The sequence below is a fragment of the Lepidochelys kempii genome, chromosome 2, assembly GCF_965140285.1.
Source record: "Lepidochelys kempii isolate rLepKem1 chromosome 2, rLepKem1.hap1, whole genome shotgun sequence".
In the NCBI taxonomy this organism is placed as follows: Eukaryota; Metazoa; Chordata; order Testudines; family Cheloniidae; genus Lepidochelys; species Lepidochelys kempii.
In genome coordinates this window covers 114822818-114835616 of record NC_136381.1, presented here as the reverse complement: position 1 = coordinate 114835616, position 12799 = coordinate 114822818, and the positions used below count along the sequence as shown (strand labels likewise).

Sequence of the window (12799 nt, the reverse complement as noted above, 5' to 3'; positions counted from 1 at the left end):
CCCTGGCTTCCTTCCCCTGGGCTCTTATCCAGCCCCAGCCTGATGAGGCTGCAGCTGTTCCAGCTTCCCCAATCAGGGCCAGGTGATCTACCCAGCTCCAATTCACCTCCCTTAATTGGAGCTGGAGTAACAGAGGGTTGGCTAAGCAGTTTTCTGCTTAGCACCATCACAGTCTCCTAAGCTACTTCCCTAACCACTAGACCATCAGTCCTCATTACTATTACCAAAAGCTGATTTTTGAAATGATGCCCACTGCAGCCAGTCAGGAAATGTGGCAAAAAAAGGGGAAATGGATGTTGTAAAAAAAAAAGATTCACTAAAATTTGTTTCCATTTTTATCAGCTTTTTCCAGCCAGATCTATCAACTTCTTCATGTGTTTTTAAAGAAAGAATCAATCTCTCCTCCTAATGCTTCTGTCCTGATCTAGAAGTGAAAGGCTCTGTATCCCATCAGCAATATGCTGAACTACCCTGTTTCCTTTCCGCCCCATCAAGTCAAGCTGTGTGCCCACCATCATCTTACGAATTCTACATATGATTTCATATCATGTCTACGTGAGTGTGAAATATTAGACTCACCCCACATTTTCTCAGGTCCTTAGCCTATTGTGAAACCAATGTAAATTGGCATCACTTCAACAGCTGAAGATTTGACCCAGTGCCTCTAGGAACAGGAAGGATCCAAAATATGGTAGCATTCACAGTTTGCCACCATAGTGTTAGACTACCAAGAAATATGAGAGTGTGTATGTCTATCTGATTTTGATGGCAATAGTCTGACTGTAGGACTGAATGGTGAAACAAAAATCAGAAAAACAGCATAAATGTGGATGTCTCACCCAAGAGAGAACATGTGAAAGCTTATGCGGTGGTCCAAAGCAATGGATTCCCTCACCCAATAGGCAAAAGTTCTATCAGCACTCCACTACAGTTTCCTTCCCTCCAAGTGACAGCATCACATCTGAATGATAGCCATACTGCCATTGGCTCTGAAGTCATGTCTCCCTCAGAATATGTCTATACTAGAGCTGCAGGTATAATTCCCAGCGTGGGTAGATACATCTGGGATAAAGCGTAGCCACAATTGTGTTAGCGGTGGGATGAGCTAGCCACTTGCACACTATCCCATCTGAAACCTTTGGTACCTACTCAAGCAGTTAGCCCATACTGCTGCCCACAATGCCATGGCTACACTTCTGCTTTCACTTCTGGTACACATCCAGCTCCACTGTAGACATACCCTCAGCCATGGGTCACAGAGGAATATGAGCAATTCTGAGGTGTACTAGCCAGTTACAGGTTTCAGAGTAACAGGCGTGTTAGTCTGTATTCGCAAAAAGAAAAGGAGGACTTGTGGCACCTTAGAGACTAACCAATTTATTTGAGCATAAGCTTTCGTGAGCTACAGCTCACTTCATCGGAAAGGGGGTGTAGGGCTTGGGGGGATATTTTGGGGGGAAGACGTCTCCAAGTGGGCTCTTTCCCTGGTTCTTTGTTTAACACGCTTGGTGGTGGCAGCATAGGGTTCAAGGACAAGGCAAAGTTTGTACCTTGAGGAAGTTTTTAACCTAAGATGGTAAGAATAAGCTTAGGGGGTCTTTCATGCAGGTCCCCACATCTGTACCCTAGAGTTCAGAGTGGGGAAGGAAGTGAGCTGTAACTCACAAAAGCTTATTCTCTAGTAACTTTGTTAGTCTCTAAGGTGCCACAAGTACTCCTGTTCTTTTTGCGGATACAGACTAACACGGCTGCTACTCTGAAACCTGTCAAAAGATTTAAGTACATGAATATCCCATTTACTTTACTGACATGCTCAACATTACTCACATATTTCAGGTTTCAGAGTAGCAGCCGTGTTAGTCTGTATCCGCAAACAGAACAGGAGTACTTGTGGCACCTTAGAGACTAACGAAGTTATTAGAGAATAAGCCCATGAAAGCTTATGCTCTAATAACTTTGTTAATCTCTAAGGTGCCACAGGTACTCCTGTTCTTTTCACATATTTAAGTACTTTGCTGGATTGAGGCCACACTTTTTGTATTGTGTGCATGTGTTACACCCTTTTCTTCCTCGTTTTACACAGACATGCTTTTTGTTTTTTTGAAATCACAACAGGGAAACTGCATGACAATTGCCAAATACTGCCATTTTAATGAAGTTCCCTATCATGCCAGATTTGGAGCTGCCTGCAATAATTTATGAATATTGTATCTTGACCAAGTTATTCTGATGTTTACTGTATGCACATATTGAGTTAATTCAATAGCAGGATTGTCAGAAAAGGAGCCCAGGAAAGGGGACACAGATACAGATCTATACTTTGCTGCAAACATTTAAGAGACAATGCATTTTGGAGCCATGACTCAGCCCCTTGCTGGGCCTGCCAGACAGCTTTTCCCCACTGGGTCCCTTGTGAAGGTATGTGTGCACATGTGCATGGTGGGGGATGGGAGGTGGGGGCGGGGGGGAGACAGAATCAAAAGACTTGGGAAGGTTTACAGAGACACAAACTTCCTCAGGTAGAGAGACAAATTTTTGACACAGGGTCCTCAGAGCCTGCTTTGAAGAAGGCTGGGGGAATGTAAACAAAGCAGGCTACTCTTGAGGAGGATGTATAAGAAAGATATGCATGTAAATCTTTTGTTGTTGGTGGTGGTGGTTTAAATCTCTTGTGCTGTGTTTTGTTCCTATTACAAACATTCAACAACATTTTGTTTTAAGAAGGCTATTTTGGGTCATTCTGTTCGCTGCTGGTCACAGTCCCCTAAAGGGAAGAACCACATGTACTGACTACAGTCGGACCTGCTGGGTAAACATGGTCAATACACAGGGTACTGTACCCCAGGGACCGGTTTAAGAGCCGGAGAACTGCAGAATTTCACTCCGGGAGAGGTGAAGGCAAGATGTCTGACATCTGAGAAGGGTATAGTCAGAGAAGCCAGGAAAGGGGTCAGAGATGCAGCTAGCCCTGTAACCAGATATTACTTTCTAAATCTGTTTATTGCCTTTGAGTTCATTTCAATCCAGTAGACATATTTCTTTTATTACCTGTTTCCATGTGATTAGCTTTGCCTTCTCTTCTTCATTCAGTTTGTCACCTCTCCTGCCCCTTTACAACTCCACTTTCATAGTCAAACCAACTAAATCTCCTTTTTATGGTAGAGTTTTTATATATCTTATCCTGGCGCCAAATTCTGGCCACAACACTCTGGTGCCACTGCTTTTGAAGTCAATGGCAGTTGTATCTGCATTCCGAAGAGCAAAATTTGCCCTTTTGCGATTCAGTCCCATTCAGAAAAGTAAAGGGGAATGCCTTTCCCATCATAGGCACGTACAGCGGAATCTCTTGCAGTGGAAGGGGGAGCAGGATTCTAAGAGCCTACTCCAGAGATAAAAGCCCCCTGCACAAGGTGGATCCCGGTTCTACAGGAGCTCCCTATGCATCAGTGTCCTGCAAGGATTTGGAGATGGGGTGGTGCAGGGTGGGTAGGTCTGATTCTTTGCATACACAAAGGTTGTATCCCTTAACCCCGCCCACCCAGATCTTCCCCCAAGAGATCTCCCCCCCCGCCCCCGATCTCTCCACAAGAATCACATTGCCTTCTTAACTCATATTTACACACATTATTCCCATAGCAAAGTCCTATAGATTTAAAATCCCATTTATCACGCAAGGTGACTTCCACTAACAAACAATGAATTCTTGTTAAAAAACACAACCCCAGACCTCTTGCAGGACAGGAGGAATGGTAAAGCTTCAGGACTGTGCTGTGCTCTGTTTGTTGGTCTTTATATTTAGCAAGCATCATTGTGATACGGAGATTTGTTTACACTTGACCTTGATGTTGGACACTGTTGTAGCAGGAACATTTTCAGAGCATCTAAAGTTATAATAGGCCAGAACTTCAACAAGTGCATATTGTTGGGGTTCCATTGACGTCATTTGAGTGACACCAATTTACACCAGCTGAGGATGTGACTATCATTTTAAACTCAACATTATTTCTTCTTTTGCTTAACTTCAGTACTTGCTGAGGGATTGCCTTTCTCACCTGTGTGGATTAAATCAAAAGCAAAGGTAAAGTCCTTTCTGAAATGGAGCTGCAACCATAAAACTTGACATAGGGGAAAATTCATTGCAATATGGATACTTCTTGGGTCAGATGTGGCCCTGAGTTGTCATCATGTTTATATAGCTGCACAATCCTGCCCATTCCAAAGTGCAAAGATTCCATTTTGCCCAATTGCCTACATTTTAGTTGGGCTCTTGGGAATGACCTCAGGGGAATTTGTTCAGTGTCTGGGAGGGGACTCTGGGCTGGGGAGTGGGATGCAGGGTGGAGGGGGGTGAGGGCTCTGGCTGGGGGTGCAGGCTCTGGGCTGGGGCTCAGGAGTTGGGGTGTAGGATGGTGCTCTGGGCTGGGAGCGAGGGGTTTGGAGAGTAGGAGGGGTTCAAGGCTGGGGCAGGGGGTTGGGGCATGGGGAGAGGCTCAGCGGTGCAGGCTCTGGGTGGTGCTTACCTCAAGCAGCTCCCGGAAGCAGTAGCATGGCTCTGCTCCAGCTCCTACACGAGGTACAGCTTGGTGGTTCTGCACGTTGCCCCATCCGCAGGCATCGCCCCTGCATCTCCCATTGGCTGCAGTTCCCAGCCAATGGGAGCTGCAGGGGCGATGCTTGGGGCGGGGGCAGCATGCAGAGCGGAGGCCCCTGGCTGCCCCTATGCATAGAAGCCAGAAGGGGGGCCATGCTACTGCTTCCGGGAGTTGCATGGCGTGGCCCCTGACCCTGCTAGCTGGCTGGAGTGCTGGAACAGGGCAAGCCCCAGACCCCACTCCCAAGCAGGAGCTTGAGAGCTGGATTAAAACGGTTGGCGTGCCAGGTCCTGCCCACGGGCCACAGTTTGCCCACCCCTGTTCTAGGTACTGTACAAGGAACATTAACTAAGTGCCAAGTAATATTAAGTGAAATTTATAAAAGATCAAGAGTATACAGTGAATTGCTTCTTAATTGAACTAGTTTATTTTATTCTATTTAAAGCAAAAAACTGTCATTTGTTTGTAGAACAGGGACAGATGATGAGGTTATCACTGCAGTTTGTGAGAGACTAAAAAATAAAAAGTGAATACATAGTGGGCTGTTCTACTTGCTATAAGACCCTCCCTGTGCAGAATTTATAAACACTTAAGCAGGTCCAATTTTATAGCCAGCAGAGGGCAATGTTTTATAGCTATATGTACTTACATTATTACACTAAAATGAATGTGCAGGCATAGAGAGCCAAATCCTCAGATGATACAAACTGAAGTTGAAGGAGGTATGTACACCAGCTGGAACTTTAGTCCAGAGACTTCATATCAGTCATCTACCTCTGAGTCATTTGTTTCACACGCTGAAAGGATGTATACCTGTTGCACATTATGTAAGAATCAGGGGGACTTGAACCTGGGGCTGCAAGGTTACCAGAAAAACCAACGTTCCCTGCTTGCCACCAGCCATAACATGGCTGTGCTCTGTGACCACAATTTACAGAGGTTGTACACCATGGGCTGCCCTGCCTTGAATGACCTGATTAACAGTTGTTTTAGCAATTCCTGATTGGCTCCTTGATCCTACATAAGCCCCTTGGGTGTACCAAGAAGTGTCCAGTAACAATATGGATTCCTAGCCAGCTGCCATGATGGCCCTGTTTCTGAACTCCTGGTACTGATGTGTCTCTGACTTCCTGTTGACCCCTACAACCGCAACATGTATTGGCCCTTGGCCTGATTCCTGACTATCTCTGACCCTCCTCTTGACTCTCAGCTGATACTACTTCTGACCCTGGCTCCCATGCTCCTGCCTGCCATCGCCATCCTGACACGCTAAGACCAGGACTGATAAGTACTTAGCAATTTTCTGTCCAGGGAGGAGTATATGTCATAATAAAACATGAGAGGTATGTTCAGGGAAGCCACACACAGGGGCTCAGGACAGTCCCAGAGCTTGCATTCAGCAAGCAAAAAGATGTCACCAGGCTGAATGAAGCTTACAGCGATGTGAATCTCCCCAGAGAGAACAGAGAAGTGTGAGAGTATGATCTTGCCTCTCCACCTCCTCCACACACTCCAGATTGGCACAGAGGAGAGTAGGTTGCACTCTTTCAGAGGGTGCCGTAGTGCCTGTGCTCTCAGGCATTGGTCCAGGTTCTCAACAGCCTGACCCCTACAGCCATTAATGCCTATGCAAACTGAGACACCTAAATCCATAGTTTAGGCACCCACAGAACTGGCCTGAATTTCAGAGGTGCTGAACACACACAGCATCCATCGATGGCTTTAAAATGTGTATTTCAACTGACATTATGCATGCAAGAGTCCCATTTGAGTTATCGTCCCATTTTGGGGGGAAGCTTTGCCAATTTAAAGACTGCAGGTTTGGCCCTTTTTGCTAAAGATTTCACAGACAGGAAATTCCCATATGATACTAATCCTGATAAAACTAAGGACCTATTTCCATTTGCAAATGGATTTTTTTTCTTTCAAGATTATGTCACTTGTCCTCAAACTACTAAGAATGCTAGAAGGAAGTGAGCAGAGAACATAACCGCAATGCCAAAACAAATATTTTACTAGAACAATTTGTAGTTTAATAGGTAACATAATGAAAAACAAGTGTCACAGCTGTGCCTAAGGTATGGATTTGCTTTGAGAAGTGACTTTATAAAAATGGCATCTTTTTACTTAAATAGACATCGTATTCCAATTGTAGGCCATAGGTGAAAACCTGACCCCAGTGAAGGCAAGGGGAGTTTTACCATTGATTTCAGGGGGCCAGGATTTCGCACCTAGAGTCATGTCTCATTATTTTGGAGACAATACGTTTTTTCATGTTTGCAGAACAGAGCCAACACAACTATATGAGAATTAGATGGATTCAATTCTGTACCCTCAAATTCCCATTGTCCCTCTGGGACTTACAACCTGCAGAATGCCTTGGTTCTGGGCAGGAACAATAACAAGGCAATGCTGGATGTGCAGCTTGTCTTTAAGAGTGGAGCATGCCTTGTCACAAACACCAACACCACTCACACTGGTTACCACAGGTTGAAACCAGATGCAGAGCTCTCACCATACCAGCCAAGGAGAAATGAGAACTGTGGGAGAGCATTGTTTACTCAGTCAAGCCAGCAAGAGGAGGAAGTCATGCTATTTTAACCCACAACAGTACAAGTATCTCCTAAGTACAGTTTAGGAGAATACCAGACACCAGTGTATGGCAACTATCTTGGGTACTTTTCTGACTCCCATTACTATAGCAGCTGATCAGTTTTTAGTCTTTAATATAAAAAGAAAAGGAGTACTTGTGGCACCTTAGAGACTAACCAATTTATTCGAGCATGAGCTTTCGTGAGCTACAGCTCACTTCATCGGATGCATACCGTGGAAACTGCAGAAGACATTATATACACACAGAGACCATGAAACAATACCTCCTCCCACCCCACTGTCCTGCTGGTAATAGCTTATCTAAAGTGATCATCAAGTTGGGCCATTTCCAGCACAAATCCAGGTTTTCTCACCCTCCGCCCCCCCCCCCCCCACACACAAACTCACTCTCCTGCTGGTAATAGCTTATCTAAAGTGACCACTCTCCCTACAATGTGCATGATAATCAAAGTGGGCCATTTCCAGCACAAATCCAGGTTTTCTCACCCCCCCCCCACCCCCATACACACATAAACTCACTCTCCTGGTGGTAATAGCCCATCCAAAATGACCACTCTCTTCACAATGTGTATGATAATCAAGGTGGGGGGGGCGGAGGGTGAGAAAACCTGGATTTGTGCTGGAAATGGCCCAACTTGATGATCACTTTAGATAAGCTATTACCAGCAGGACAGCGGGGTGGGAGGAGGTATTGTTTCATGGTTTCTGTGTGTATAATGTCTTCTGCAGTTTCCACGGTATGCATCCGATGAAGTGAGCTGTAGCTCACGAAAGCTCATGCTCGAATAAATTGGTTAGTCTCTAAGGTGCCACAAGTACTCCTTTTCTTTTTGGGAAGGCAGACTAACACGGCTGTTACTCTGAAACCAGTCTTTAATGTGTTTATCTTGCCTACTTCACAAGGGTGTTGTGAAGCACTGTTATCTCCATTTAACAAATGGGTAACTGAAAAACAGAGAGAATAAGTGAAGGTCACACAGGAAGTCAGTGGCACACCAGGGGCTTGAACCCAGGACTCCTAAGTGCTAGGGTGGAGCTTTTGAGATAATAATCATTATTTGACCAGACTACAGTTTATGAAAACATGGCAAGGAAGGGAAGACTGGAGTTGCAAAACTTTTCACTCAAGTTTATTTCCACTTTTCCTCCCATTAGCTTTCTCCAGCCAGCTCTAGCAGCCACCTCACGTGCTTTTAAAGAAAGACTCAATCGCTCCTCCTAATGCTCTGTATCCCATCAGCAATGTGCTGAACCACTCCGTTTCCTTTCCACCCCACCAAGCCAAGCTATGTGCCCACCATCATCTTATGAGTTCTACATATGATTGTGTAGCATGTCTACCAAGATTTACCTTTGAATGTCTCAGGTCCTCAACCCCACTGTGAAAACAATGATGACAGTTTACAACAGCTGAGGATCTGGCCCAGTGTCTCTACAAACAGGAAGGATCCAAAATATGATAGCATTCACAGTGTTAAAACACCAAGAAATGCTAGTACATGGGCTGAATCCACCCACTTTAAGTGGCTAAATCCAATATGTAGATCTGTAAAGCCTCTGCTCATCTCCTCTGTAAGTTTGTAGGTGTCTAAATTTCTGCTGGTAAAATCCTCTAGGCATCTAAAAATCTATCAGTGAAAATGCACGCAGCCACATTTGTCACAGCTCACAACCAAGCCCCAGTGGGATCCTCAGACTAGGCCTTCCACTACCTATCTCATGTGTGAGGCCTGATCTAGTAGGTGTTTTCAGAAACTGCCTACTGGATTGGGCCCCATACAAAAGAATGCCAAAGGAAGACCTGGTGGTGGTAGCACACCCTCTTAAGTTTTAGCTTAGTGGTTAGAGCACTTACCCAAAATGTGGAAGTCAGGAGATTACAGCTCAATTCCCCACTCTGCCTAGGGTTGCCAATTTTGGCTGGATGTATTCCTGGAGGTTTCATCACATGACATAATCTTTCATTAAAGATTAATCTTTAATTCCTGGAGACTCCAGGACAATCCTGGAGGGTTGGCAACCCTACCTCTGCCTGATCTGGATCAGGGATCTGAAGGTGGATCTTCCCCCTCCCATAAGAATGCACTAACTACTGGGCTGTGGGGTATTCAGGGGAAGACCTCTCAACCTCTCCTGTTGAAGCTGTTCCATTGTATATAAATACTTAAATATGCATTGGAACAGGAACATGGGTCTCCCACTGCCCAGGTGAGTCCCTTCACCATCAGGCTAAAGAGTCATTCTTACTCTTTTTCTGCCCCAATGCATATTTAATTACCACAGTTTCACCTTCTGGGTTGATACACTGGCTGCTGTAGCACCGGGCCTGACCTAAAAGTGGGATAATCGCAGAATTCCACTGCAGGATAGATGAAGCCATAAGGCCTGAGAAGGGTGCAGTCACAGAGACCAGGAAGGGAACAAAGTTTGACCTAGTCCAGTAACCACATATTATATATTAAACCTGTTTATTGCCTGTGTGTTTATTCCAGTCATGTAGGCATGTTTATCTTTTATGTTTCTATGTCCTTATCTTTTCATAAGTTACAAATTGCCATATGTTATGGTGAACTTTTTCCTCAATGTATCACATTCTCCTGCCCCTTTACAATTCCATTTTCACAGTCAAACCAGCAAAAGCTCCATTTCATGGTACAGTTTTTATATTTATTGTCTCGGAGTCAAATTCTGTCCTTGAACACTCTGGTGACATTGCTATTGAAGTCAGTGGCAGTTGTGGCTGCACTTCCAAGAACAGAATTTGCCCTTTTGGGACCCAGCCCCATTCACAAAAAGTAAGGGGGAATGCCTTCCTCATCCTAGGCAGGTACAGAGGAATCGCTTGCAGCTGAAGAGGGAGGGGGAGCCGGATTTCAAGAGCCCATTCCAGAGATATCCTTCCCCCTCCCCCCATCCACTGTGGAGCCCAGGTCTACACGGGCTTCTTATGTATCAGTGTGCAGCAAGGATTTGGAGATAGGGTAGTGCAGGGTGGATAAGTCTGATTATTTGTATCCCTCTGTCAAGGTTCCTTCCCCATATTGAACTCTAGGGTACAGATGTAGGGACCTGCATGAAAACCTCCTAAGCTTACTTTTACCAGCTTAGGTTAAAACTTCCCCAAGGTACAAACTATTTTACCCTTTGCCCTTGGACTTCCACTGCCACCACCAAACATTTTTTGGGTTTATTTATTAGGAAAGCATTGTTTGGAAACATCTTTCCCCCCCAAAATCCTCCCAACCCTTGCACCCCACTTTCTGGGGAAGGTTTGGTAAAAATCCTCACCAATTTGCATAGGTGACCACAGACCCAAACCCTTGGATCTTAAGAACAATGAAAAAGCATTCAGTTTCTGAAAAGAAGGATTTTAATAGAAGTAAAAAGTAAAAAAGAATCACCTCTGTAAAATCAGGATTGTAAATACCTTACAAGGTAATTAGATTCAAAACATAGAGAATCCCTCTAGGCAAAACCCTAAGTTACAAAAAAGACACACAGACAGGAATATTCATTCTATTCAGCATATACATTCTATTCTTAATTTCTCAGCCATTTAAAGAAATCATAATCTAACGCATATGTAGCTAGATTACTTACTAAGTTCTAAGACTCCATTCCTGTTCTGTCCCCGGCAAAAGCATCACACAGACAGACACAGACCCTTTGTTTTTTTCCCTCCTCCCAGCTTTTGAAAGTATCTTGTCTCCTCATTGGTCATTTTGGTCAGGTGCCAGCAAGGTTATCCTAGCTTCTTAACCCTTTACAGGTGAAAGGATTTTTCCTCTGGCCAGGAGGGATTTTAAAGGTGTTTACCCTTCCCTTTATATTTATGACACCCTCACCTTCCCTGCTACACACCCTCTATGAGAAGGGCCAGCTACTCAGCTGATGTAAATCAGTAGAGATCCATTGACTTCCATGGGACTGCACCGATTTACACCAGCGGAGGAGCTGGCCTAGCCAAGGAGAGCACAAGTGCCACAGCAGTTACTGCAGCCCAGAAGTTGAAGCATGGTTCCACTGTTACTCCACTTCCTTCCTCCTCTCCACAGAGCTTCTCAGCATCCAGCCGAATTGCGCTAACAAGGGGCTGGGCCAAGGGTTTGCCCCTGACTGGAGAAAACAGAGAATACAGCTAGGTCCAGCTTATCAATGGAAGTTTTGCAATTGACTTCCGTGGATGCAGGATCCAGCCATTAAGAACTTAAAACAACAACAATTAGAGCTGGTCAGACAGTCCGACCTTTTTTCATGGAAAATTGTGACTTTTCAGTGGGAAAATATCAAAACACATATTTTGGCTGAAAACCTTAATATTTCAGTTCAGAAGAGCTGATGTGGTGCCTCAAGTGATTGGTCATTTGCATGCCTCATGTTCCCATTTCCTCTCAAGGACGGACTTCCTGGTCACACTACATCTCCCATGATGCAAAAGTGCTTCCCCTCAGGATGAGGGGAGGTGATCACAACAAGGGAAATTAAGTTTCACTGGAAAACCCAGTCCCTAGTGGAGATATGAGGAAACTGAGCCACCGTGGTAGAATATCCACATCAAAATAGTTTAGTTTGGGCCAAAAAAATATTTGAGGTGGGGTTTGGGGGGGGGGGGGTCTGTTGGTTTTTCAGTGAAAAACCGAAACTTGCCATGGAAGGCAGGCGTTTTTCATGAAAAATTTCATTTTGTCGCAAACTCACCAAAGCACAGTTTTGATAGAGAATTTTCCATCAGCACTACTCATAAATGTTAGGCCACAAAGACCTGTTATTACATTCTGCCACTCAGGTTCCACAGAGTCTGCTATTTGCCACTCCAGCAGACTTAAAGCTGGCTAAGTGGCCTGATGAAGGTTTCCCTTCCCTAGACTTTATAACATTGGGTGTTTCCTAAAGGAGTAGAATTGTTGTGAAGGCACTACTGGAGCTCACTTTCAACAATAACTTTTTCAATAGAGGGGTTTTTTTTGATCATATAGTGTAGTGGGGCAGTTGTCCCACTTTGTCAGAGGAAGGGTTAAAGCAGGTTGGAGGGAGCCTATGCAGAACCCTTGCAATCAGAGAAAGGCAGAAAGGCAGCCAATCACAGCCAGGCTGGGCCCTATATAAAGGCTGCAAAGCAGAGGCAATAGCAATCTCTTCCTGACAAGCAAGGGAGAAGCCCCTGCCCAAAAGGGGCCAAGAAGGTGCAAGGGCCAAGGGGAAGTGGCCCAGGGTACACAGGGAGAAGAGGGAATTGAAGGAGTGCTGTGGGAGGCTGCCACTAGAGGGTCTTGGAGGGCTGTGTCCAGAAGAGGATGCTGCAAGCCAGGGAGCAATGGGGGTCTCAGACAGCACAGTGAAGCAGGCAATGGGTGGGACATCACCTGCAGAGGGTGCTCCACAGCTAGGACAGAGCTAATTTCCAGAGCAACCACAGGACGTGTTGTGGCGGTGAGTCTGTGCCCCGTCACACATATTTATTGTTTTATTTTACACTTGGTTTCTATTTGGTTGCATGGGAAATCTCATGAGCCTTTCTCACAGTATTTAATCTTCAACATATCCATTCCCAGATGGAATTAAGTAGTGCAGACTCATAAAAATGAAAAATATTT

At 45.0% G+C, this 12799-nt stretch overlaps 1 protein-coding gene across 2 annotated transcripts in view; it reads left to right on the top strand.

Annotated features, from left to right (window-relative positions):
• LOC140907008 (N-acetyllactosaminide beta-1,6-N-acetylglucosaminyl-transferase-like) overlaps nucleotides 1–12799 on the top strand; it is a 58918-nt gene that overhangs the window by 40682 nt on the left and 5437 nt on the right. The window contains exon 5 of one of the 2 annotated variants that reach the window (XM_073332077.1): nucleotides 343–1324. The exons of the other annotated variant lie outside the window; for it this stretch is intronic. Coding sequence (XP_073188178.1) covers nucleotides 343–428 — 86 coding nt within the window. The 3' untranslated portion in view covers nucleotides 429–1324. Of the gene's footprint in view, nucleotides 1–342; nucleotides 1325–12799 lie in introns of those variants that run through there. 2 annotated transcript variants of the gene reach the window in all.